General features: G+C 57.3%; 1 protein-coding gene across 2 annotated transcripts; it reads left to right on the forward strand.

Moving 5' to 3' along the window:
• Nucleotides 1-4,251: 4,251 nt before the first annotated feature.
• SRF (serum response factor) lies at nucleotides 4,252-18,872 on the forward strand. 2 transcript variants are annotated; one of them, XM_075413284.1, is made up of 8 exons: nucleotides 4,252-4,776; nucleotides 6,057-6,323; nucleotides 11,647-11,908; nucleotides 12,270-12,449; nucleotides 14,083-14,202; nucleotides 14,923-15,114; nucleotides 15,644-15,720; nucleotides 15,990-18,872. In XM_075413284.1, exons 1-8 carry the CDS (start codon nucleotides 4,333-4,335, stop codon nucleotides 16,083-16,085), a joined length of 1,638 nt encoding a protein of 545 aa, XP_075269399.1. In that variant the 5' UTR covers nucleotides 4,252-4,332; the 3' UTR covers nucleotides 16,086-18,872. The 2 variants fall into 2 exon arrangements, with proteins under 2 accessions (XP_075269399.1, XP_075269400.1); XM_075413285.1 differs by lacking the exon at nucleotides 12,270-12,449 and having other exon boundaries at nucleotides 4,256-4,776.
• Nucleotides 18,873-24,289: the final 5,417 nt, after the last annotated feature.

Here is a 24,289-nt window from a genome sequence, read left to right on the forward strand (position 1 = left end):
CTTGCTCTGCCAGCTGCATGCATCCAAGTATCTCTGCGTACTGTGAGGGAATGGCATGGCTGCAGCGGGCCAGTTCTGTGACCAGTGTCAGGACAGGGTGCTCAGCTTTATCCCAACACACGCTGTGGGCACCAGTGCCTGCTTCCCATGCAGTCAAGACCTGGTGACTACAGGGAAGCACCCAAATGGAAAGCCACCAAAGCTAGGACAAACTCCAGACCCAAAGGGTGCAGAAAGATGGGGGTTGGGATTGTGTATTTTTGGGAGTGATGTCATGAAAACGTTCTGTATCCTTGGGGATGGGACAGATGTTGGCCAAACTAATTGGAAACAGCAAGCTAAATGCGGTGGAGGAGAGCAGGGAATTGGAGCCCCTGCAGGAGAATGAGAGGACTTTGACAGCTGACAGAGGTGGGATCCAATTGCCTCAGCCCAAATCGAGGGAACATCTTAAAAAAAAAACCTTGGGAAAGGAACACAACCTGTGGTGTGCAGGGCCAGAAAGAACAGCACGGCTCCATTAGAGAAAAGGTCCATCTAGTGGGCCACCAGCTGTGGCCGAAATGGAACTTTTACTGAACGGCGTAAGAGGATAGCAAGCAGGTATGCACTGTCCCAGCTAACAACTCACTGAAGCGTAAGCATCTCTAAACCAGGTATTTCCAGCCATCCTCGATGTTTTTCCTTGCCAGAAAGTTCTCCCAGTTCCCCCTGCCACTGTACATACTTTGAGCACCCTGGGGCAATGAATGCACAGATCCGCTACTCAGCTTGAAGAAGCACTTTTTGGTTTGCTCTGATGTCATCTACTGCCCCGTGCCTCTAACGCCGCTGTGGCAGGCACCTGTGGTGGAGCTAATGGCCTGAATTGTCCTAAGCAGCCTCAGCTGGGACCTCCCACCCTCTTGAGCTGCCTTTAAGCTCAAGCCTGGGGCTTTGGTCTTATTTTGAGCAATCTTGTAGGTGTTCCCGTTTCAGCCTTGCATCTAGCCCTGTCTTCTAGGCATATATTGCAGCCTTGTTACCCAGTCCTGATTTTGGCCCCGTTTCCTGACTGGGTGGATGCTGGACTTGGTTCATCGCTTGCTCTGTGGATGGGCCCTGTCGCCGACGCCTGTCTCTGCTCAGGTACCGTGGGACTATGCCTGGTAGCGAGGGCATGGGGTCACCCTTAGATGCTGGCTAGTCACCCCTTGTGGAGCAGCCCCGCTCGTGCTGTTCCCTGGTAAGGTGTACAAAGGGCAGAAGCACCCCTCTGCTGACAAAAAAAAGCATGTTAAGAAAGGCCCTAAGCTCGTTTTACCTGTGCAGCAGTACCTCCAATCTGGTTCTTACCGTTAAAAAAAGAGCATCTACCTGTACTCAGCAGCAGTCAAAAAAGCAGCTGAAGTATCACTGGTAAGAAGAGCAGCAACAAGATGGAAACCATCACAACCCCAGCATTGAACGCAGAGGGTGTTTAATAGTTTCCCAGTTGAAATATAGATGAAGAGCTGGGAAAGGATGAGAAAGGGCTTGTTGCAGTGGGCTAGAGGAGGGGTGTAAAAGGGACATGGAGGGCTGGGGGCAGCTGGCGGCAGGGCCCGTATTACAGTGGAGCTGGCACAGGCAGCAGCTTGTCTGGAGGGATCCTTGGGGACAACTGGGCAAGAGGCTTTTATGGCATAGTGCCAAGCGCTGTGCCCACAGCTGTGCAAGAAGGAGGTTAAAAATATGAATTATATGACTGGGGGGTTGTAAATGAGAACAGCTCTGAAGATAAAATGGGACTGTCAAGCAGCCTAAAACCTGGTTTAAGCTGCTTTCTACTGCCGCTGGGTGCTGGTTTGGTTAGCGAGGTCCAGTGTGGCTGGAAATTTGTGTCCTGTGGGTGATGGTGGCCTGGGGACAGGGCTTGGCTCTACAGCCTGTGTCTGACTGCCCTGGCGAGAGACTGGCGTCCCGGGAAGCTCAGAGGCAGGTTGATGCTCTTGTCCCATGCGGAGCACAAGTGGTACAAACTCCTCAGAAAACATCCCCAAGATTAGGCTAAGGAGGAAGAGGATGGCAGCAGAAGGGCTGAGCCAGCCCAAAACGAGCCAGCTCTCACCTCTTCCCTGTGCAGAACTCTCCTGCAGCCTGGGGAGCAAAAGGCCTCCACGTGGGCCTGCAGTCAAAAGGCCCAGGGGGACAGGGAAGGAGGGAGCGTGTAGCAGCCCCGTGGGCGAGAGAAACCGCCATCCTGGTACCTGGAGCGGTCGCACACTTGTGCTGAGCCTGCGGACCGGCCTGGCTCTGGCTCTCAGATCTACATGCTGGTTGCTCTCAGCCTAACTGGTGCCTCCAGCCACACAGAGGGTCTCGCTCAGCCTGGAAGCTCAGGCTGGTGTGACGCGGCAGGGCCTCCGTCTCACCTGTGCCAGGTGTAGTTTGCGCTCAGCTCGGAAGGAGAGTGGCCAGGGCATGTGATGGGAGGCATGTGAGTCCCAGCAGCCCCGCTGGGAGCTATAAATGGCATGTGTGCTCACTGGAGGAGCATGGCTGGCGGGGAGGAGGGGGAGGCGGCAGCGGCGAGGCGGGGGGGGGGGGTGTTTGGTTTTGCAGTTACTCCCTCGCTCTGTAGGAGGTCGGCCCTAAAGAGTGTGAGACAGCTGTGAAGGCTGGTGGCAAGCGTGCACGTCCTCTGAGTGATGAGGCAGATATGGAAAGGGATTGCGCAAGCTGCAGAACCCTCTTCTGCCCCGGAGGCAAAATGGATCTGTGGCAGGGCTGGTGCTGGCGGAGGTGAAGTCTTGCCCTGGGTTGCAATTCCTGTTTGTAGGAGAGGGTGTGGGAGAGCCTGTTTCTCAGCCAAGGATGTGGCTCTGTCCTCATGGCTTCAAGCTCTAGGGCCACATGGTCCCTCCCGCACCCTTGCTCACCCATCTGCAGCCTGCCTGGCACCTGGTTGTCCTGCCCGTGTGGGCTGTCCCTCTGCCGTGGAGGTCCTGGTTCACACCTGAGCAGAGGATGTGGCCTCGAACCCTCTGAGCTGCAGGGTAGGGGTGGACATGGGCCCCTGTCTGTTGTGTGCCAACACAAGGGCCACAAGAACAATCCAAGGGCTGGAACACCTCTCCTGTGAGGGAAGGCTGAGAGTTGGGGCTGTTCAGCCTGGAGAAGGGAAGGCTGCAGGGACACCTTACTGCAGCCTGCCAGTGCCTGGAGGGGGCTTGTAAGCAAGGTGGGGACAGACTTTTTGGTAGGGTTTGTTGTGATAGGACAAGGTGTAATGGTTTTAAACTGAAAGAGGGTAGATTCAGACTGGATATGAGGAAGAAATTTTTTATAATGAGAGCGGTGAGGCACTGACACAGGTTGCCCAGAGAGGTGGTAGATGCCCCATCCCTGGAAACATTCGAGGTCAGGCTGGACGGGGCTCTGAGCAGCCTGGTCTGGCTGAAGGTGCCCCTGCTCTCTGCAGGGAGGTCAAGATGGGACGAACTTTAAAGGTCCCTTCCATCCCAAACGATTCTGCGGCTCTGCTGGGGCCAGCCCAGCCATCTCCCCGAGGACAGGTGTCCGGGCGGTCTGTCCTGCCCACGGGCAGCTGCGGTACAGGACCCCATTCTCTCCTCCCGCGGGCCTGCAGGTAGCTGTGGCCCCTCTCGTTCGACGGAGACCCTGTTTCTTCCCATCGGTCCCAGCCTGTGGTGGGCCACGCGTCTGTCGGTTGTGCCTAGTCCTGAGCACCCCCGCGGGCCCTCCGGGCGCCTCCGAGCCCCCTGACCGCGGGCAGGCCCCGCAGCGGTGTGGGAGCAGCGAGGGCGGGGGGCTGCCCAGGGTCGGGCAGGCCGGCGGGGGCGCGGACCCCCCCCCGGCTGCGCCCCGACGAGGGGGCGGCTGTCTCAGCCAGGCGGTGTGTCCCCGGCGAGGACGCGAGTGCCCGGAACCAGCAGCGGGCAGCGGCCGGCGAGGGCTGGGTGTCCCGGCGCAGCCTCCTCCCGCTGCCGGCCGGCCCGCCCCGTCCGCGCCGCTCGGGCGCCTGTCTCTTTAAGAGCCTCCCTGCGTGTTTCAATCCGGGAGTGACGCGAGCGCAGCCGGAACGTATGCAAATCAAACGCCGGCCGCCGGCCAATGGGCGCGGGCGCTCGGCGGCCGCCAGCCAATGGAGTGGCGCCTCCCGGCGGGGCGCCGGCTCGCCCCATATAAGGAGCGCCTTCGCCATAAAAGGCAACATTGGGTCGCTTTATATGGGGGCGGTGCGGCGCGGCGGGGGCGGCGGCGGAGCGGGGCCGTGAGCGCGGAGCGGGCGGCGGGGCCATGGCGGGGCCGGCCTGACCCGGCCCGACCCGACCCGCGCTCGCCGCCGCGATGTTGCCGAGCCAGGCCGGGGCCGGGAACGGCGCCGCCGCCGCGCTGGCCCGCGGCTCGGGGTTGGGCCGGTCGCCGGTGCCGCGTGGGGCGAACGGCGGCGGGGCGGCGGCGGCGGGGCCGCCCGGGGGCCGCCTGGAGCGGGACGCGCTGTACAGCGGCAGCGAGGGCGACTCGGAGTCGGCCGAGGAGGAGGAGCTGGGCGGCGAGCGGCGCGGCGTGAAGCGTGGCCTGCCCGAGGCGGCGGCGGCGGCAGCGGGGCCCGCGGCGGGAGCGGCGGCGGCCGCCTACAGCGGCGGCGTCGGCGGGGGCGGCGGGGCCGTGAGCGGCGCCAAGCCCGGCAAGAAGACGCGGGGCCGGGTGAAGATCAAGATGGAGTTCATCGACAACAAGCTGCGGCGCTACACCACCTTCAGCAAGAGGAAGACCGGCATCATGAAGAAGGTGCGGCCCCGGGGTGGGGGGGGACGGCGGCGGCCCGGCGGGAGCCCTGGGCGGTGCGCGGCCGGGCCGAGCGCGGAGCCGGCCGGCGGGGCCGTGCCCGGAAACGGTGGCGGCTTCCCAGTCCCGCAGGGGGGGCCGGCAGCAGCTCCTTCCGGGGGGCTGCGCGGGAGCCTCCGGCGGGGCCGGTCGTCGCCTGCGGCCGGTCCCGGCGGCCTCCGCGGGAGGTCACGGTCGCGCAGCCCCGGGGCCGGGGGATGCCGGGTGCGCCCGGCGCTCCCCAGCCGGTTGTTGCGCCCCGGGAGGCCCGTCCCGGTGCCAGGCTCCGGAGCTGACCGGGAGGCCCCTCTCCGTGAGCCGTTTGCCCGGTGCCGTGCCGGTCCTGTGGCCCGGCCCCCTCGGTTCCCCAACCCCCCCCCCCCCCCCCCCCCCCCGGTTCCCGGAGCCGCCGCACGAAGACGGATGAGAAACTCCGGGGGGTTTCTGCGTGCGGTTGGGCGCCGCTGGCTTCTCCGCGTCCCCGCTGCCTCTGAACAACCGGGCAGCGCCGCATCCCACCGGAGCTGGGCTTCGGCGCGCCCCGGGAGAGGTGGGAACGGCGGTGGGGTGGCCCTGGGCAGACCCCGGCTCCGTGGGGTGCGGGGAGAGGCCGTCGCGTCTCTGGCAGCTTGTGCCGGGACCGCGGGGTGTGCCGCGATGGCCCGTGAAGAGTGTCCTTCCTCGCCTCGACGGGTCGGTCCTGGGGGGTGGTGGCCTCGCCGCAGGGGTGTTTGGGCGCAGCTGCGCTCAGGGCTGTGAAGCCTGAGAGGGGAGTCTGGGTCCTGGCCTGGCTGGGGTGTGGGGTGTGGGTGAGGAGGTAGCAGAGACACGTGGGCTGAGCAGCATCTTTTCACATGGCTCGGCAGAGGTGAGGGGGGAGGTATCCAGACCAATTTGGAGAAGCGGGTGGGATTTCCAGAACAGGGACAGCAGCCCAGCGTCCCTGTGTCCTCGGGCTACTCTCCTGAGGGGACCACTCTTTTTCTGTGGCTGGTTGGCGTGCACGTTCCCTAAGGGCATGCTGAAGGAGATGGGAACGCAGCATGGGCGCTTCAACCTGTAGGGAACCAGTCTTGAGTTGGTTTTCGAGGCCACAGCTCCTCTGGGGTGGCAGGGAGCTGGAGCTGGTGTGAGCAGAAGGGGGGCCATGCTGGGAGCGCAGGGACATGCCAGGGACGCTTGGCCTGCACTGTACGTGTCCCTGCTGTCTGTGACTCCCTCTTCTTCCCTTGTGCTGCTGGCAGGCCTACGAGCTTTCCACGCTGACCGGCACTCAAGTCCTGCTGCTGGTGGCCAGCGAGACGGGCCATGTGTACACGTTTGCCACGCGTAAGCTGCAGCCCATGATCACCAGTGAGACGGGGAAGGCGTTGATCCAAACGTGCCTCAACTCCCCGGACTCGCCCCCGCGCTCGGACCCGACCACTGACCAGCGCATGAGTGCCACGGGCTTTGAGGAGACGGACCTCACCTACCAAGTGTCCGAGTCGGACAGCAGTGGGGAGACCAAGGTAACGCTCCTGTGCTCGGCTGGGCACCCTGGGGGGCACGGGCTGTGCCCAGAGCCCTGATCATCCCCAGCCCTCCCTGAATGGTAGCTTGGGAAGCTGAGGACGGAACTTCTTCTGCTGCGACTCCAGCGAGCTCATGCCGTGGCCTCTCGGGGCTGGCTCCTTCGCTTGGCTGGTGGTGGAGGTGATTCAGGGAGGGAGGGAAGTGGGTGGCAGGTGTCCTGGCCCTGGCCTCTGCAGTGGGGCTCCCCGCCGGCTCAGCCCACCCCCCCCGGCCAGCTCTCAGCACTGTTATCTCTCCCCAGGCGTCTCCATGCTCTTGCACTCATTGATAAAAATTTGATTCTGCCTCCATGGCCTTATAAGGCCTGGTTTCCCTCGCCAGAGTCCCTGGCAGGGCCCCTCACATTCCTTATAAGCTGCAGCTGTCTCTTGCTTTGGTGCTGTTTTGGAAGGGGGCAGGGAGGACATGGGGAATGGAAACATTTGGCTGGACGGGCCGTTTCTGCTCCCTGCCTGGTGTCCCTGCAGGCGCCGGCCCTTGCCTGCCCGTGTTATTGTGGCCTCTCGCCCAGGGTGCTGCAGAGGGCCTGTCCGTGGGTGCGTTGTCCGTCGTCCCTGCGTCCACTGGTGCTGTTGCGAGAAAGCTGGCTCCCGCATCCCTGCTGCTGCCTTTGCAGGCTGGTGCTCGGGTCTGCGGCGCGTGGAGGTGGGAGGCAGGGGGGTTTGTGGCACAAGGCTGGGATGATATGCTGGACTGGGGGTTGTGCCGCAGCTTCCCCGGCGTGCGTGGAGCGCTGTAGGGTGTGGCGAGTTGCTGCAGCTCTACTGTGCCTGTGCTCATGGTGTGAGTGCTGGGCTTGCTGCAAAAGCATCCTTCCAGAGGAGCTGCAGCCTTGCCCCAGGATCCCTCCAGCCAACGGTGCATAAGCCACAGCAGCATCCTTGCCATGCGGTCGCCGCTAAACGTTGGGCAGACAGAACCTGGAGGGGAGGGTGTTTGAGATCTCTGTGGTGTAATCCCAAAGGCAGCGAGTGCAGCCCTGAGACGTGCCCAGCAGGTTGTCTGAGGCTGCAGGGGTGTTCAGCTGCGTGTTTGTATCCTGTGGCAGCCCAGTAGCTCTGGTCACGGCAGCCACGATTCCTCCATGGCCCCTTCCCTGTGTGTGTGTAGTGCTGCACCCAGCGAAAGCTTGTTGCTGCTGAGCCCTGAGAAATAGCAGCAGTCCCAGAGATCCTTGCAGGCAGAGGAGCTGTGGTGGGCCAAGGTGTTGCTGGCTGGAAAGCTCTGTGCTGGAGCCTGGAAGAGTCCCTGGGAAGGCTTTCCACTGATGGGAGCCCAACAGCAGTCCTGGCTGTCCCAGTCTGGCTGACTCCCCTGGGTGCCTCTGATTCCTAGTGTGAGCTGTGCCAGCCCTGTGCAGTATGCACCGAAGTCTGTTGTCACCAGCAATTGCCCCCTTGTGCAGCCTGCATTTGTAAGGACTTGTGTCTCTTGGGCTTCTCCTGGATGAAAAGGCAAGTCCTGTGGGCATTCTATAAGGAGACAAATTACCTGTGCCTGGAGTAATTTGGAGGGGCAGGAAGCACTGTGCGTGGCAGCTGGCCTGTCCCTGGCGTGGGGCTTGTCCACATTGGGTTCCTTAAGATTTTCCCTTAAAATACTGCTGGGTGGCCTCAAAGGAACTATGCTTTTGGGGTGCAGGTACTCTGCAGAGGAGATCTTAACACAACTTCTCCGTGCCTGCTTTCTGATACTACTCCCACTTAGTGCCCTGCAAGCTCCATCCCAGTGGTAATGCTTAGCATGGGGTGCCTTGTGACTGCAGCCAGCATTTGGCGTAGGGCTGGAGGAGCCCTGTGGCCCTGTCTTCTGCTTGATATTCTGCCTAAACCAACCCCTAACCTGCTGAGGGTTCTTGTCATGGCAAGCTCGGGGGCTGTGGACAGTCCCACCCTGACCCTCCCCAGTCCTGCTGTGCCTTCTGCAGGGCTGGAAGCACAGTTTGGTGTTCTGGCAGAGATCAGCCCAAGTCAGGTAGACCAAGGAGCCCTCTGAGGGTGAAGGGAGCCTGTGGGTGGGCCGTGCTAGGTGGGTGGTACGCAGGGCTGGGTTATGGGTGCCTCACTGCAGCAGGTGGCAGGAAATTAAGTGCCTGGACTGTCAGGTCCAGCCAGATGGGATGCTCTTGAGAGAGCTGGGCAGTTGCTCCCTGGCCTTCCTGTGAACTCTGCTTCTCGGACCTCTGTGTGGACAAAACCTGCTTGTGTTCAGCTGCTGCAGCAGAGCAGGGAGCAGAGCAGCCAGGCTGTTACCTGCAGTCAGCAGCCTGCTGGTATTCCTTTGCGCTACAGCCAGCAGCAGCTATGAGATCCTCCTGCTGTGCCAAACCCAAAATCCCTGCCATGGAGCTCAGCTCAGACTGCAGCTGGGACTGGGGTGTGCTGTACTTCCAAGACAGCAGCTATACCCTCATAGTGATACTGCTGCTGTGCACTGACCTGTCTGATCTTCTGTGGGCCCCAAAGGACACAGTGCCCTCATGTCATCTCCTGGGTGTAGTTATGTGGGAGAGAGGGTTTTGGAGGGAGCACAGGGGCTCCAGATTGGGGGTGAGAGCATGGGAGTAGCCCTGATCTGGTCATCTCTTTTTGGGATGGGGGAAAGGTGGGACTTTCTGCCCCATCTGCAATGCAGACAAGGTGTTAGAGACCAGATTGGGATTTCCCATGTACCTCCAAGGCCAGTTGTCCTGCAACATGCATGGAGTGATGCTGGCCAGGGCCTCTGGGCCACGCATTGTCCCAGGCAGCCCCCAGAAACTGTGGAGTGGGATAGTTTCTGTCCCCAAGGCCTACTATGGTCCAGGATGGCATCAGGTGGCCTGGGCCATGCCCTGTGGTCCACTCATGCTGTATAGCATTTATCAAGCATGTACAGCGGTGTGGGTCTGTGCAGACATGTACCGCTGCTGCACTGCACCCCTCTGCTGCGTGTTGGTTCCCCAAGCACTGCTCTGCAAACTGAAGTTTGCAGTGAGCTATGGTGGGGGGTGGTTGTGCAGCTGGATCAGCAGGGTAAGGGCCTTCAGGACTGCTGTGCTGCCTTGGGGCTTGTCCGTGGCCCCTTGGGTGATCCCTGCTGAAGGTGACCCATGACTTGGGCTGCTACTGAAGGCTTGCCTCGTGCATGTGGTCTGGGCTTTGCAGGGTGCTGGGGGAAGCCAGGGTGCCCAGGGGCTCTGAGACATCCCACACAGGCATGGGGAGAAGGCAAAGGGTGCCCAGTCCCAGGGTCTGTCCCAGCTCTCTTTCTGTACTGGGAGCTATTTCTGCAGCCCAAGAGAAGCACAGCGAAGATGGGAGGAATCTGAGTCTCACCTGTGGCAGAGCAGGGAGAGCAGAGATATGTCATGTGGTTTGAGCCTGCTGGCACAACATCCTTCCCAAGCACATTTGCTGTTCTGATTGTGAAGGGCTTTGCCCTCATGCTGCTAGGGAGTCCTGGGAAACCCCCCCGAGTAGGGTGCTATGAATCTTTTGGGATGCCTCCTCCGGCCCTGAGAGTACGGAGCTGGGGGGATGCTAAGTGCCCTGGCTTCTTGGGGACTATATTTCTGGTGTACAGCTTCAGGACTACACCTGGGGGTGAGGGAGCCTGGCTTTTCTGGCTGGGAACAGGACCCACCCTGCTCTGCTATGGCTCCCATGGCCTAGTGGGCTGGGGGGAGCTCTGCCCTGTCACCCACGTGGGCAGGGCGCCCACAGCCTCCGTGTCCCATGTGGGATGGCAGGGGTTTGTGGTTGAGCTAATGGAAAGTGCCTCTGCTGGGCTCCACTCTGTTATCACGTGCCTCTTCTAATTCGGACTTCAGGGACTGCGGTGCCAAGGCAGAGGGGCGTTGCTCTCCTCCCTCCCCAAGGCCCTGGGGCACGGCTGAGTGCCCGGGATTGGCTCCCCCTGTCCAAAATGGGCTGCCTTCCCTTTTTTAGCTGTTCGTTGAGCTGTGAATTCCTCGTTCCTGGCAACTTGACAAGCTGGGAACAAGGCTTAGCACGTGGGAGAGCTGGGCCCACCAGCCTGCAGCGGGAGGGGTGGGAGTGTGGCAGCCTTAACTCTTCCAAAGCGTGCTGGCAGCCATGGCAGGGCATGGGGACAGCAGGTCCCCTGTGGCCTGAGGCACGGTCTCCTGTGGAGCACTGTACGTGCAGTCTGCTCTTGGCCAGCTGAGCCGGGCAGGAGAGAGGCCGTGGAGACCCTGGGTATCCCAAAAGGGGATTTGGGCAAAGGCGGTGTGTTGGGTGCAGTGTAACTGCCAGGGGCAGCAGGAATCATGCTGGGCTTGGTTGGCTCCTGCAGGTCCGAGTTGCATCCAGCCATGTGCTTTGTGGCTGTGGAAGCTGGGGTGTTATGTGCCCTGCAGCATGACACACGTGTTCCTCGCTCGTTCCTAGAGCCGGGAGGCCAGTCTCTCAGGCTAGCGTTGGCCCAGCACAGGGCCCTTTCCTCCCGGCGCTCAGCGTCTCTGGCGATGCTGTCCTCGGATGGGTGCAGGGCTCGGACACTGTGGCGGGACTGTGGTGTGCGCTGGCTGGAGCTGGCGTGCAGGGTCCCTCGGAAGGGTTTGCCTCGTGCCCATCTCCTAGGGCGGGCTAGCAGCCTGGCAAATGGGTGCTTCCCCTGGCCAGGTTCTCCCCTTTGCTCCGGGGGATTTGTGGAGGCATTCCCCAGGGCCTGCCAAAGCAGCTGTCAGGGCTGGGTCCGGGCCTCCCCAGTGTCCGGGTTTGGCCTTGCTCACCTCTCCCGTGCTGCTTTCGGTGTACAGCTGCCTTTAAGAGCCAGTTCTCGCCTTGTTCTTGGCCGTGTGTTTCCTGCCATAAGGGAAGTGGTGTGTGTTCCTGACAGGAGACAGTGTGTTTGCCTTTACGTCTGTCCCTGCAAGGGCTGCTTTTGCCTGTTGTGTGCCAAAAAGAGCCTGCTCTCTTCTTAGAGGCGATGGGGTCTCCTGGGGAGGGGAAGACTTGCTTCGTTCCCTGGTGTCTTGCGGGGAAGTCTCTCAGGGGACCTGTGTGGCCCTGGGCTTGTATCCAAGGTTTACGCTGAGCTCTCTGCAGCTCTCCTCATGCTGTGTTATTGGGCACAGTCTCCTCGTGTTTGTACAAGCAACTCTGCTACACTGGCTTTGCTCCATGTGCTGGCAGCAGGCTATGGGGGTATGGCTTAGCACGGGGATGCGAGCTATGGAGCCTGGTTTGGTCTCATGGGCAGATGTTGACTGGATCCAAGGGCTAGTCTGAGTTGTCACAATCTCTTCTTCCCCAGGACGCACTGAAACCAGCGTTCACTGTCACAAACCTGCCGGGGACAACGTCCACCATCCAGACAGCCCCTACCACCTCGACCTCCATGCAGGTCAGCAGTGGCCCGTCGTTCCCCATCACTAATTACCTGGCGCCAGTGTCTGCCAGCATCAGCCCCAATGCCGTCACCAGTGCCAACGGGACAGTGCTGAAGACTACTGGAGCCAGTGCAGTGACGTCGGGGGGCCTCATGCCGATACCCACCGGCTTCACCCTCATGTCAGGTCAGTGTCCTTTAGGGGCTGAAGACTGCACCCGTCCGTCTCCACACCCGTCCGTCTCCACACCCGACGCGTGTTGCTGCTGTCTCCAGAGGAGAGGAGACCTCGTGGCAGGAGGAAGCAGGGTGGTTGCCGGCTGTAGGGTGAAGCTGGCTGGGATTCCTTGCTGGAGCCCAGCCAGGCCGGTGGCTGGAGAAGGGTCGTGTAGTGACTGTTCCCTTAGAGTGCTGCTAGCTGGCCTTGCTGCTGGGAAGGGCATGGTGGCAGCGAGCTGAGCTGGGGCCCCAGGGCAGCACCGAGAAGCCCGAAGGGAGTGAAAAGAGCTGGTGGTGACAAAGCCTTTCTTTCTCCCTCCTTTCGGCAGGTGCTTCCCTTTCTCCAGGGACCCCTACCATTCCTCTTGCTCAGTTACAGCCGCACTCCCTGGCTCTCCCCGGCCAGCAGGGCCAGGTGGTCTCGGGTACGGTGGGACAGCTGCAGCAGGCACAACAGACAGTCTTCCGCTTCCCTGCCAGAGCTGGAGGGCAGATCGTGTCGCTGACAGGTCAGCACTCGCTTCTCCTCCGCTTGCTTGAGGTGGGGGGGGGGCGTGGAGGCATCTTTGGGGGTCCTGGTCAGAGAGCTGACCCCCAGCTGAGGCAGAGCACAGGGGAGGCAGAGCGCAGGGTACCCTGGCTGTGGCTGCAGGGGAGAGGTGGGAAGGCAGGGCAGAGAATGCTTGGCATAGGCAGGAGCAGCGTCCTGTGGGGTACAGACCAAGGGAAGCAGCGGGTTGTCAGTCTCCTGCCCCACGGTTTGCCCTGCGGCTAGCAGACGCAGAGGAGACGGGTCCCTGGTGCAGCTGTGCTGAGGCTGAGCTGTGCTGCTAGGAGGACTGGTGGACGGAGACCGCAGGGGCTCGGGTGCCTGATGGATGCCTTTTAAGCGCTAATATTTGGCTCTGAGCAGCTGTCCTTGCATTTGTATTTGGATCTGCAGTCGGTCACAGAACCACAGCGCGGAGGAGAGATTAGGAGAGACCCAGAGCAGAGGAGGGAGTGGTGCCGCTGGGCTGCCTTGTGTCTGTTGTTCTTTGTAGGAATTTCTTGTTGCGCTCAGTCAAGGCTCTCCAGGTGTTGTACTGGGGCTGGACGTGCTCCTGGCTGGAGTTTCAGAGCAGGGCTAGGCTCTCCTTTGTGGGGGCAGCCGTCATCTGAGGACCAGCACTGAGAGTGAGAGGGTATTTCTTGTGTCCTGCCTGTTTGTGCCCAAGTCGATGAGTCTGATAGCCTGCGTGCTGTCTTGGGGCCATCATGGCTCCCGTGGGCCCTGACAGAAAATGTGATCCCATGCAAGGGAGCGGGATTTCCCTTGTGATCTCGAGGAGCTAAGAGAGCAAAGGATGTGTGTCGCTGTGGCATGGTGCGTGGGGAGATGCCCAGCCTGAGTGAGATGGCCGGTGATTCCTGCTCTGTGGCATCCCTTGCTCTTCCCTGCGGAGACAGGACCTGAGCCTGGGAGGAGCTTTCTGTGCAAAGCTCAGACTCTGGAGCTGAAGAGCTTTGCAGCAGGTGCGTTGGGCTGGAGGCTGTGCCCCTGCAGCTCTGGGGTGTGCACGTCATGGCCCAGTGGTCGCTAATCCCTGTGTGGGGCACGGTGATGTCCTGGAGATCACAGGCTGGGCTGTTCCCGGAGTGCCCTGTGGAGGGTGAAGCTGGGCTCCAGAGAGCGAAGGCAGTGGGGCCCGGCTGGCCTGGGCATTTGGGCCCTCGCAGTTCTGCTCAGTGCACTGAGATGGTCCTTGCAGGGCTGATGGAGCACGGGCAGTGCTGGGGCCATGTGCTGGGCCCTCTCCTCTCAGCGTCTTCTGTGCCATGTCTTGGTGGAGTCAGGGATGGTGAGGAGGACCCCAGACATTCCTGAACCCCGCCTGGGAGCTGGACTAAAGCTGCTGTGGCCTTTCCTTTTCTCTCTGGAGCCCTGTAGGCCAGCTAACCCCTCCTTGGCCCCTGTGTGTCGGGAAGGAGCAGGGCCTGGTATCTGCCACATGCCGCTTTTGGCTAGCCGTCCCCAGTGCAGTGCAGAGCCACGCTGCGGAGCTGTGTGCGGCCAGAGAAGGACCCAGGGGTCTTTCACATGGACCAGAGTGCCCGTATCCCTGCTGAGCCAGAGGCTTATGGGCTCCTCTATCTCCCCAGGTGGTACCATGGCTCAGCAGGTCCCAGTTCAGGCGATCCAGGTGCACCAGGCACCACAGCAAACGTCTCCCTCCAGTGACAGCAGCACTGACCTTACCCAGACCTCCTCCAGTGGAACAGGTAATTGGGACATTATGGAACCATGTTTATAACCACTGCTGATAACAACCCACACCAATAGACCTTGTGGCTGCTCCCTGACCAGGATCTGTCTTCAGACCAACCCTATCCCAGCCTTGCTGACGGTTTCCCAGCTGTATTTATCCCTGTTGCCAGCCCCTGTGCTATGCTATATCTAGGCAGATGCTGCTGTGCGTAGGGCACCTTACAAGGGATTTCAGAACCTCTCCAGATGCGTCGTCTGCTCTTACTTGCAGCATGGAACTGGGAACAGGTTGTCCAGTTCTCACATGGTTTCTTAGTGAGCCAGTGTTGCCCCTAGTACAAGGCATTGGCTCACATCTTCTCGATATTTTTACTATATATGCAGAGGACACCTCTCAGCAAAATCTGAGTTTGGGTGCCTGGATGCAGGCGGAATCCAGTTCAACAGCTTTATTAAAGCTTCATTGGGAAACTTGTATCTCAAGTTGAATTCAGTCCTGGGATGTTTGGCTACTGTGCTTTTCTGCCCTTTCATAATCTTGAAGGGAGAGGTTTGAGCTCTCCTGCCTGTTCCCTGTGGCTTTTCCCCAAGAACTTGGGAGAAGGTGGGCATCTCCATGCACGTGCTGCTTCAGGACAGCGTGCTGAGGGTGGCTGAGGGAGGGGTGCTGAGCAGGTGTGTGAGTGTAGCAGACTCCTTTCATGTGGCTCACATGTAGTCTGTCCTGCTGCCAGTGACCCTCCCGGCTACCATCATGACGTCGTCTGTGCCAACCACGGTGGGTGGCCACATGATGTACCCCAGCCCACATGCGGTGATGTACGCGCCCACATCTGGCCTTGCGGACGGTGGACTTGCAGTCCTCAACGCTTTCTCACAGGCGCCCTCAGCGATGCAGGTGTCCCATGGCCAGGTCCAGGATCAGGGTAAGATGGCTGTCTGGGTCGTGACTCCCTCAAGTGCTCTGACACTGATTTTTCTCATCTTGCATGTATTTATGCTGTACATTAATTTCAGAGAACTTTATTCTAAGCGGTCCTTGTGGCTGTACGAAGGCCTGGCAAGGGTGATGCTTGATGTGCGCTTTTAGATCCCACCTTTCTCCTATGCAAAGGAATGCTTGAGCTGCTTGCTGGGGGAAAAGGGTGAAGGTTGCTGGGATGGGTGGCATATGGGGCAGGCAGTGGAGGGAAGTACGAGGCTCTGGAGAGGACGTGTGGTTGCCTGAGGGGACAAAGCAGCATGAAGCCATGCAGGCAAGACTTGGACTGAGGGCTTGTGCCTGCTTCTCCCAGCATTTGGAAAACTAGCGCATGTGGCTTTCTCCTGGCATGCCTCCATGCGTGCAGACAGGCACCTTCATCCTTGTGAAGCTCCATGGAGCTCAGAGAAAGGACCCATGAGGGAACACTGTTTAAGGGACGGTGTCATTTGTACTTTCTCTCTCTGTGGCAGGTGGCGTCCCCCAAGTGTTCCTGACAGCCCCATCAGGCACCGTTCAGATCCCAGTCTCAGCTGTCCAGCTTCACCAGGTAGGTGCGGAGTGGTACTCGCAGGGGTTCAGGGGGTGTCCTTACTCTGCCACTGCCTGCACGTCCTTTGTGGGTGTGGGCAGACCTGGGCCCTTGAGTAGGGCCAGCCCTCAGATCTGGGAAAGCTGTCAGTGCCGCCCACGCTTGGGTGAGGAAGTCTTGTCCTCCTTGGACATGTGTCCAGAAGGGACAGTGTCACTGTGGCTGCTGGCACACAGGGTCTTGGGGCATGCTGTCCACCGGTGCTTCCTCATCCCTTTTCTCTCTAGATGGCTGTTATCGGGCAGCAGAGCAGCAGTGGCAGCAGCCTGACGGAGCTGCAGGTGGTCAACTTGGACACCTCACACAGCGCCAAGAGTGACTGAGAGGCCTCCGCTGCCGGCCTTGTGCTATCCCTGGCTTGTCGCGCTGGTGCCGGGGCCGGTGGTAATTCCCTCTCGTACAGACTGCACCAGTTATTTATTGTTGCCTTTTCACGTTTCCTTCATCCACACATGCACACACACACACACACACGCACCCACCCACCCACACACATACACACAGGCATGCGCCTGGGGCTGCAGGACCCACCTGGGTGGAGCTGTGCGGGGGCCACGCAGGGCTTGGGAGCATTCGGATGCTGCGATAGCTGTGCTTGTCTCACGCCAGCCAAAGAAACTTGTCTCTTGAGGGGAGGATTGCTCTGCGCTGTAAATAGATACTGTGGGCCGTTTCCAGCTGGAGGCTCTGGTTCCTGGGCGCTCCGAGTCACCTTGCCCACGAGTGTTTGCTCTGCGTGGTGCTCGGCTTGCACCCAGAGCTGTCCTGTGGGCGCAGCACGGAGTGGAGCGGGCCGAGGCTGTGCTGCTGGCCTCAGCAATGTGCCTTTGTGGGGGTGACAGGTCCTGGCCGCAGCAACTTGCCCAGGGCTCTGGAGGGGGGACAGTGGCCAGCTTGCATGTGCATCTCTGGCTGGGCCCCTGTGCCCTGCTTTGGGAGGGCAGGGCACAGCCTGCGGCACGTGGCCCCGTCCTCCTCGTACGCACTACAGCGAGCCCTCTGCCCTCAGTGCCTCCTCGCTGGGCTGCCTGGCAGGCTCACAGCCTGCCCGGCTCGGCCCCGGCAGCTGCCCTCGCACAGCTGAGGTGGTCGGTGGATGCCCGGGAGCACGGCAATGCACTGGCGAGCTCCTGGGGGGTTCGGTGCCCGGCCGAGCCCTGCGCTCTCCTCTCAGCCCTCGCACTGCTTGTGGACTCCGTACGCCCAGGGGAACGTGGCCGGGTCTTTCCCACATCCCCCTGCAGCTCCAGCCAGCACTTTCTAAATCTCTGTGTCTGATGCAAGGTGGAGAAACAACTCAAGTGTCAAAGGGAAGAGCCCGTGGGGCACCGAGCTGCTGGGCATGTGTCAGGCTGTTCCTCTGAGCACTGGGGTGACCTGCAGGCCATCCTGGGCTGTGGAGGAGCAGCTGTAATGCCTGTGCAGGCTCAGCAAGGCCGAGGGAGAAGGGCTGGAGCACGCTTGGTCCTGCATGGGAGTTGCTGTGAATGGCTCTGCTACCTAGCCCTATCCCTGGAGGGAGAGTGAGCAAGTGAGAGAAGCTGCCGAATCCTTAGGGGAAGAAGCAGCTACTGTAACTTTTTTTTTTTAAGTTAAAGACAAAAGAAGCCTTGGAGAAAAAAAGAAAAAGAAAAAAAAAAAGAAAAAAAAATAAGAAAATGACTTTATTTTTCTAAGTGTTAAACTCAGTATTTATGTAATTCTTTAAGGAATAAAAGTTTGGCTCCTGTACAGTTTTCATGGGGTTTGTACCAGGGGGATGGGTGAGGGGTGGGTGGGCACGGAGGCAGGAAAGGGGCCTTGCTTTTGAGTTTGTATTGTAACCTTGGACGTGTTCCCTCAGCATTAGCGTTTAAGCTGTGCTCTCCACCCACCAGCATGTGCCAGGGGTCAAGCTGAACCAAGTGGGCTGCTTGTTTTTCCCACTTACCTGTACTGAGGACTCCATACCCATCATTTTGAGCTTAATGGGCAGAAGGCAAGTGTGAAGCAGTGGCTCGTCTCTAGAAGTGGGAATCCTGTCCCTCAGGAGCAAGGGGCTTGCAGTGTGCCCAGGAGCCAGAGATGGGCTGGGTTTTCTGGTGGCCTCCCTGTTCACCTCTGGTGCTGGGACCTGCGGCTGTTCTGTCGGTGCTTTTGGTGTGGAGCAGTGCTACCTGCGACTGCCTGAGGGATAGGGCATCCCTGCTTTTCCCTGGGTGGTGAGCAGCCAGCAGCGGCCGATCCCCACTCTCTGTGCGGGTGGCATCTACTGAATCCTAGCTGACGATCTGGGCTGCAGTTCTGGGCTGCAGTTCCCCCTCTACAGCCATTCCTTAGTGCATAAGTGAGGTCGGGACCCCCCCCCCCCCCAAATCCCCTGTGCAAGGAGCTCCCAGAACAGTCTTTCAGCCCTCTGTCTGTTCTGCGGCCTGGGAAGGGCTCATGGGGACCGGAGTGGCCCATCTGGTGAGAGTGACATTGCGTGCTGCCTCCCCTTAGCATCCTTGCTCTAAGTGCAACGCGTACCACGCAGCTCCGAGCACGTGGGGAGTGCTGTGCCATGGCCCACTGCTAGGTGTGTGAGAGCTGCTCGGCGACGCTCCCGAAACAAGGCTGGGTACCTCGGAGTTCATCCAGGGAGAAGGACGGGGTTGGGGTTTGCGTTGTCCTTTGCTCCAGCGAGTCACCGTGGCCTGGCTTTGCTCCGCTTTGCTTGTGCTAGCACTGCGGAGCAGAGCTGTTGGGCCAGGATGGCAGGAGTGTCCCTGCTGCTGTAGGGTGTCTGGCTCCATCCCCTCCCTGGCTCCCCGAAGGCAACTGCTGGTTAAACGCTAATGGTGTATTTTATTTAAGTGCAGACTTGTAAGAACACTTGTGTATCAGGGATGAAATGGCATTTATTGTGTGGTGACATTTTTAGTTCATTTTACTGGTTTGAGGGTTGTGTGTGTGCGTGTGTGCGCGTGTGTACGCATAAGTGTGTGTGGGATTATTTTTTTTTTTTCCCTCCAGTTTCCAGGGTTGTGTTTCTGGAAGGATGTGGAAGTAATCACAGTACTATGTACAGAGCTTTCTTTTGTATTAAAAAAATTTACTCTTTCAATAAATGTTATCATTTTGTGCACAGATTTGGGATCTTGGCCGTGCTTTGCGGGAGGGGATGATCCACACCTTAGAGCTGATGAATGGGGACCAGAGGCCGATTCCTGCACCTGTCTGTGTACTGGGAAGAGTGGGGGGCTTTCTGGGCATGATGTAACAAAGGCGGGCTCTTAGCAAAAGTCTCCATCCCTGCTGCCTTCTGCTCTGCTGGACCTCTACTCTGGGAGTCCTGGAGCTGGTGGGTGGGCCCGAAGGGGCCTGTGGTGGATGGCAGGGCTGTGAGGGCTGTCCTTCCTGACAGCTTGGGAACTGTGATGATGAGCAGGGCATGGTGTCAAGATAAATAAAAACCAGGAATGAGGAGGAACGGGGACTTCTTAAAATGAAAAGAATTGTTCTAACTCAAAGGGGTTAACAGGGAGGAGCAGGAGGACCTGAAGCAAGAGTTAGACCAGAGTAGTTAGGCAATAACTAAGGCCTAGGAGAGGATTTTTTGCTGTTGTAACATTAAAAAAAAAAGATAATTGCTAAGCCTGGCCCCAGATTGATTTATATATTGATAAACTAACTCAAACCAAAGGAGGACAGAGAGTTTTTTTAGTAGTGACAGAGGTATTTCCATGATAGATAAAATTTTTCTATGAAGATGCTGTTGTTAAGGTAGTGTTTACCTGATATGGGACTCGACAGAGAAGTGATGCTGGCCAAGGCCCTGTCACCATGGGAGATGTCATGTAGCTGGCATCTCGGAGCGTCCAGACATGGTGGATGGTGTGTGTGGTACCATCCCGGGCCTCTGGACAAGGAGAAAGAACAAGCTGGGCTTTGAAATAAACCAGCTGAAAGGCTGCAGGCAGAACAGCTTCCTTTGGCATTGACAGGTGTCTGATCCAGGTCTCAAATCAGAGGTTGTTTCCCCTCCCCTCATGCAAGTCTGTTACTTTTGGATGCCTGATGTCATTAAAGATGGAGCTGAACTGCTGTCTTTATGAGGCCCAACACCCAGACTGAAATTCCCTGCATATAACTGCTACAAGAAGATATTGTAGTATTCAAAGTCCAAACTGGAGAGGTGTTACTTAAAGTCAGGTCAAAGGTGGATGCCTGCAGGCCCCTAGAAACCAACTCAAGGGCACATGGGGGTTCAGTAAAGTGCCTGAAGGTGAGGAAGAAACCAAAGGGAGAAGGGCTTGTTAGTCATCAGTGCTGTGGGGTCAACAGTATGCCGGCTAAAAATGCAGCTGCTGGCCCCTACGTGGCATCAGGTCCTGGAGCAGATACCAGTATAATGTAAGGAGAGCTTAGCACTGATAGAAGTCCATGCAGTGGGGGGACTGCACTATTGCACACAGTGCAGTCTGGCGAAACTACATCACCGTGTAGCAGGAGAGCATAAGATTGTGCAGAAAGTGCTTAGGAGCAGAACACAGATGAAATGGCTCTTTCCCCATTGGCAAGGGAGGTGCTTCACTTTTATGGGCTATGCCACAGCCAGCCCCTTGTTCAGCGTGCCTACACAGATATGTCTCGCGGTTCGGCACCACAAAACCCTCATCAGTGCAGGTAACCCCATGTTATCTGTGCACAAGGGTCTGAGTATGTTGTAAAACACTCCTAACACGGAGCGATATACCACAGACATAATCTTTATTTTTAGGAGAAATGACTGACTAAGCACGGCATCAAGACCATCAGAGCCAAGACGTAAACAGGGCATATGAACACCTCAGAAAATCTTTCAGCGTCACAAAGAAGATGCCTGTGTCCTCTCTGGCCACTGCCATTTGTTGTTGGTGGCAATTTTGGCTATGGGATGCTATGCAGCTATGCCAGCTGAAGTTACCAGCCAGGCTGCATTTCCCGCTGCAGGGCATGACCACCACCCCGTGTCTGTGACAGCAAACACAGCAGTGTTGCAGGTGCGGTACATGCATGAAAGATCAGCTGCCAAGAACAGAGGAAAACAGCAATGGTTGTTCGCATGGTATCAGCTTTTACGTAGCTGTGTGGCATTTAGGAGGTTATTTTGCCCTTCATTAGTGCAAATATACTGTGCTTATCTCTACAGGAGATGAAGGGAAGTGTAAAGGCAAAGCACGGTATGACTAAAGACCGGTTCGATCAGCTAAATTTTAACAATGCCTTGGGAGTTAACAGGGAAGGAAAATGACAGGTTAATGGAAAACACAGAGATTTCAAGAGCATGCACGGGGTTCTGGAGAGACACCATCAACAGAGGTTATGTGTGCTAATGGAGAAATCAAGAGGCTGGTTTGGAAACACAGACATTTACAGTCCACCATTGCTGCCACAGCTTTAGAGGGTGGTCCCCACAGACTGGGGCAGCACTGCACTGGTTTATCCAGCCTATAGATAATTGGAATTATATTGTTTGTATTAATTGCTGATTGCTATTGCAGAACATGGAAATTGTCTAATCAGTTGCATTAGTAGCGAGGGTAGAAATGAGGTTGGGCACATACATGAAGTTGCTCTGGGGTCAAAGAAAAAAGCAGATGCTCATCCATTTAGCCTTTGATTTTAATGTTTGCTCATAATTGAAAACAAATGTTAACAGACTGATAGAAACCTGCACCTACTAGATTGTAGCTAACTGCTGTGAGGCCTGTCAGTGAAGGGAAATATGAGCAAAGGATAAGAAAATAGGTTTTATAGTATGGGCATTACAGACCACTGTAACACCAAAGCAGGAAAGGAAACAGGAACAGGCCAGACTTGTGTGCAACTGGCTTCCTTTGCCTCTAGCAACATTGAGACTAGGGCAGTGTTACTGTTACCTTGGGGACTAACATTTGAGTACATTTTAATAAGGCAAACTAACAGTTAAAAACAAGGTTATAATTTAAGGATAGTTACTAACTCATGAAGAAGTATCCGAGTAGCAGCTGGTGTTCCAGATACAGAACACCTGATGGTTACAGACCTGTTCAACCCAGGAGATGGCTGGCAGGTGGAAGGTGTTGAATCATCTCTAATCAGAAGAGCAAACACTTGGTATCTTTAACCAAGGACATGCTAGAGCAACTGGACCTTGAGAAGGACAGTTAATTGGGATGTTTGTTGTGGGTTTGGGTGGCAAGGTTTTGGTAGTGGGGGGCTATAAGGGTGGCTTCTGTGCAAAGTTGCTAGAAGCTTCCCCCATGTTTGACAGAGCCAATGCCAGCTGGCTCCAAGACGGACACACTGCTGGCCAAGGCCAAGCCAATCAGCAACGGTGGTAGTGCCTCTGTGATAACATATTTAAGAAGGGGAAAAAAACCTGTGGAAAATGGCAGCTGGGAGAGGGGAGTGAGACTATGTGGGAGAAACAACTCTGCAGACATCAAGGTCAGTGAAGAAGGAGGGGGGAGGAGGTGTTCGAGAAGCTGGAGCAGAGAGGCTTCCCATGCAGCTTGTGATGAAGACCATGGTGCGGCAGGTTGTCCCCCTGCAGTCCATGGAGGTCCACAGTGGAGCAGATATCCACTTGCAGCCTGTGGAAGGGACCCCACACTGGAACAGGTAGATGGCTGAAGGAAGCTGTGACCCTGTGGGGAGCCCCGTGCTGGAGCAGGCTCCTGCCAGGATCTGTGGAGAGAGGAGCCCACGCTGGAGCAGGTTTGCTGGCAGGGCTTGTGACCCCATGGTGGACCCATGCTGGAGCAGCCTGTTCCTGAAGGACCGCACCCTGTGGAGAGGACCCATGCTGTGGCAGTTTGTGAAAAGCTGCAGCCCAGGGGAAGGACTCATGTTGGAGAAGTTTGTGGAGAACTGTCTCCCGTGAGAGGGACCTCACGCTGGAGCTGGGGAAGAGTGTGAGGAGTTGTCCCCCTGAGGAGGAAGGAGCGGCAGAGACAACATGTGGTGAACTGAGCGCAACCTCCATTCCCAGTCCCCCTGCGCTGCTGGGGGGGAGGAGGTAGAGAAATCAGGAGTGAAGCTGAGCCCAGGAAGAAGGGAAGGGTGGGGAGAACGTGTTTTAAGATCTGGTTTTATTTCTGATTATCCTGCTCTGGTTTGATTGGTGATAAATTAAACTTTCCTTTTTTCCCCAAGTTCAATATATTTTGTCTAGGACAGTCACTGGTGAGAGATCTCTCCCTGTCCTTATCTTGACTTGCAAGCCTTTCATCATATTTGCTCTCCCCTGTCCAGCTGAGGAGGGGGAGTGATAGAGTGCTTTTGGTGGGCACCTGGCATTTGCCTATGCCAAACCAAAACATGTTCTATGTATGTTGCAAACTTGGCAGGAGAACTGAGAATTCGTGTATCATTAGCTGAATTACCCTTGCTATAATACTAAAAATCACACCCGCTGAGCTGGAGACCCTGGTTCAGGCGAAGACCTTTACACGCTGAGCATGCCTAGCAAATTTCAAGAGTACTCTATCTTTAAACTGAGGCGAGAGGGTAACAAAGCAATGGTAGTTAAGAGGTGTCCTGGGTTCAGCTGGGACAGAGTTCATTTTCACAAGGAGCTGGTTGGGCTGACCCAAACAGCCAATCAAATGGGATGTTGTATACCATGTGATGTCATGCTCAGTATTTAAGTGGGGAGCTGGCTGAAGGAGAGGCTTTTGCTAGTCAGGAGCAAGCTGAGCATTGGGTGGTGAGAACATTGCATGTGGTATATGGGGTTTTTTTCAGTGTTATTGGTTGTTGTTTTCTTCTCCCTTTGCCATTCTGTTATACCGTTCTCATCCCAACCCACGAGTTTTTGCCTTTTTTCCTTCTGATTCTCCTCCCCATCCCAGTGGGTAGGGGGAAGGAGTGGGAGGGTAACTGTGTGGTTCTTTGTTGCGGATTGAGGCAAAACCACAACAGTTCTTGGCGCCCAACATAGGGCACGAATATAATGGCAGTTTTGAACTAAATGTACTATAGCTATGGTTGTTATTAAGTGGCAAGCTCCTGTGTGGTTTATGGAATTGGTTGGTTGTGCTGCTTATCTCTTTATTTTGCTGATCTTTGTAGCATGTTAGTACAAACAATGGCTGTGTGCTCTGTCCTGGTGTTGACAGCCTTGCTGTACTGTAGAAGCTGTCGTGTGGAGATGATGAGGGAATACATCTCCCTCTCCCTGCCTGGGATTTATGTGGATGGTTTTATTAGGCAAGCTCCCGAGGTCCTTGTTCAGCCTCATGTGAGCTGTCTAATACTGCTAGCTAATACTGTTGGCATATTATGGGTTTTGTGGACTGTGGTCTCGTCCTGGTGTAAGAGCAAACAGATTCTCTGTGAGGCGATATTGAAACATGCCCTAAAACAGCCAGTCCCTGAGTGGCAGGGTGTGTGGAAGGATCTGGGCAGGTTGCTAGGATGGTTATCACCTCCCATAGCCTGGGATTTTACACCTGAACAGTCAAACAACCTGGGCAAATGGACATGCCACCCGATAGAAGGATGCCTTGTTTACCCCAATGAAAACCAGCAGCTTCTAGCA

The sequence above is a fragment of the Opisthocomus hoazin genome, chromosome 2 (assembly GCF_030867145.1).
Source record: "Opisthocomus hoazin isolate bOpiHoa1 chromosome 2, bOpiHoa1.hap1, whole genome shotgun sequence".
NCBI lineage: Eukaryota > Metazoa > Chordata > Aves > Opisthocomiformes > Opisthocomidae > Opisthocomus > Opisthocomus hoazin.

Bases quoted from the DNA above. Each gene is read 5' to 3' on its own strand.
- SRF (XM_075413284.1), top strand. From the start codon at position 4,333: ATGTTGCCGAGCCAGGCCGGGGCCGGGAACGGCGCCGCCGCCGCGCTG. The intron at 14,203-14,922 runs GTAATTGGGACA...TCCTGCTGCCAG, and splicing joins GACCTCCTCCAGTGGAACAG to TGACCCTCCCGGCTACCATC. The intron at 15,115-15,643 runs GTAAGATGGCTG...TCTCTGTGGCAG, and splicing joins TGGCCAGGTCCAGGATCAGG to GTGGCGTCCCCCAAGTGTTC.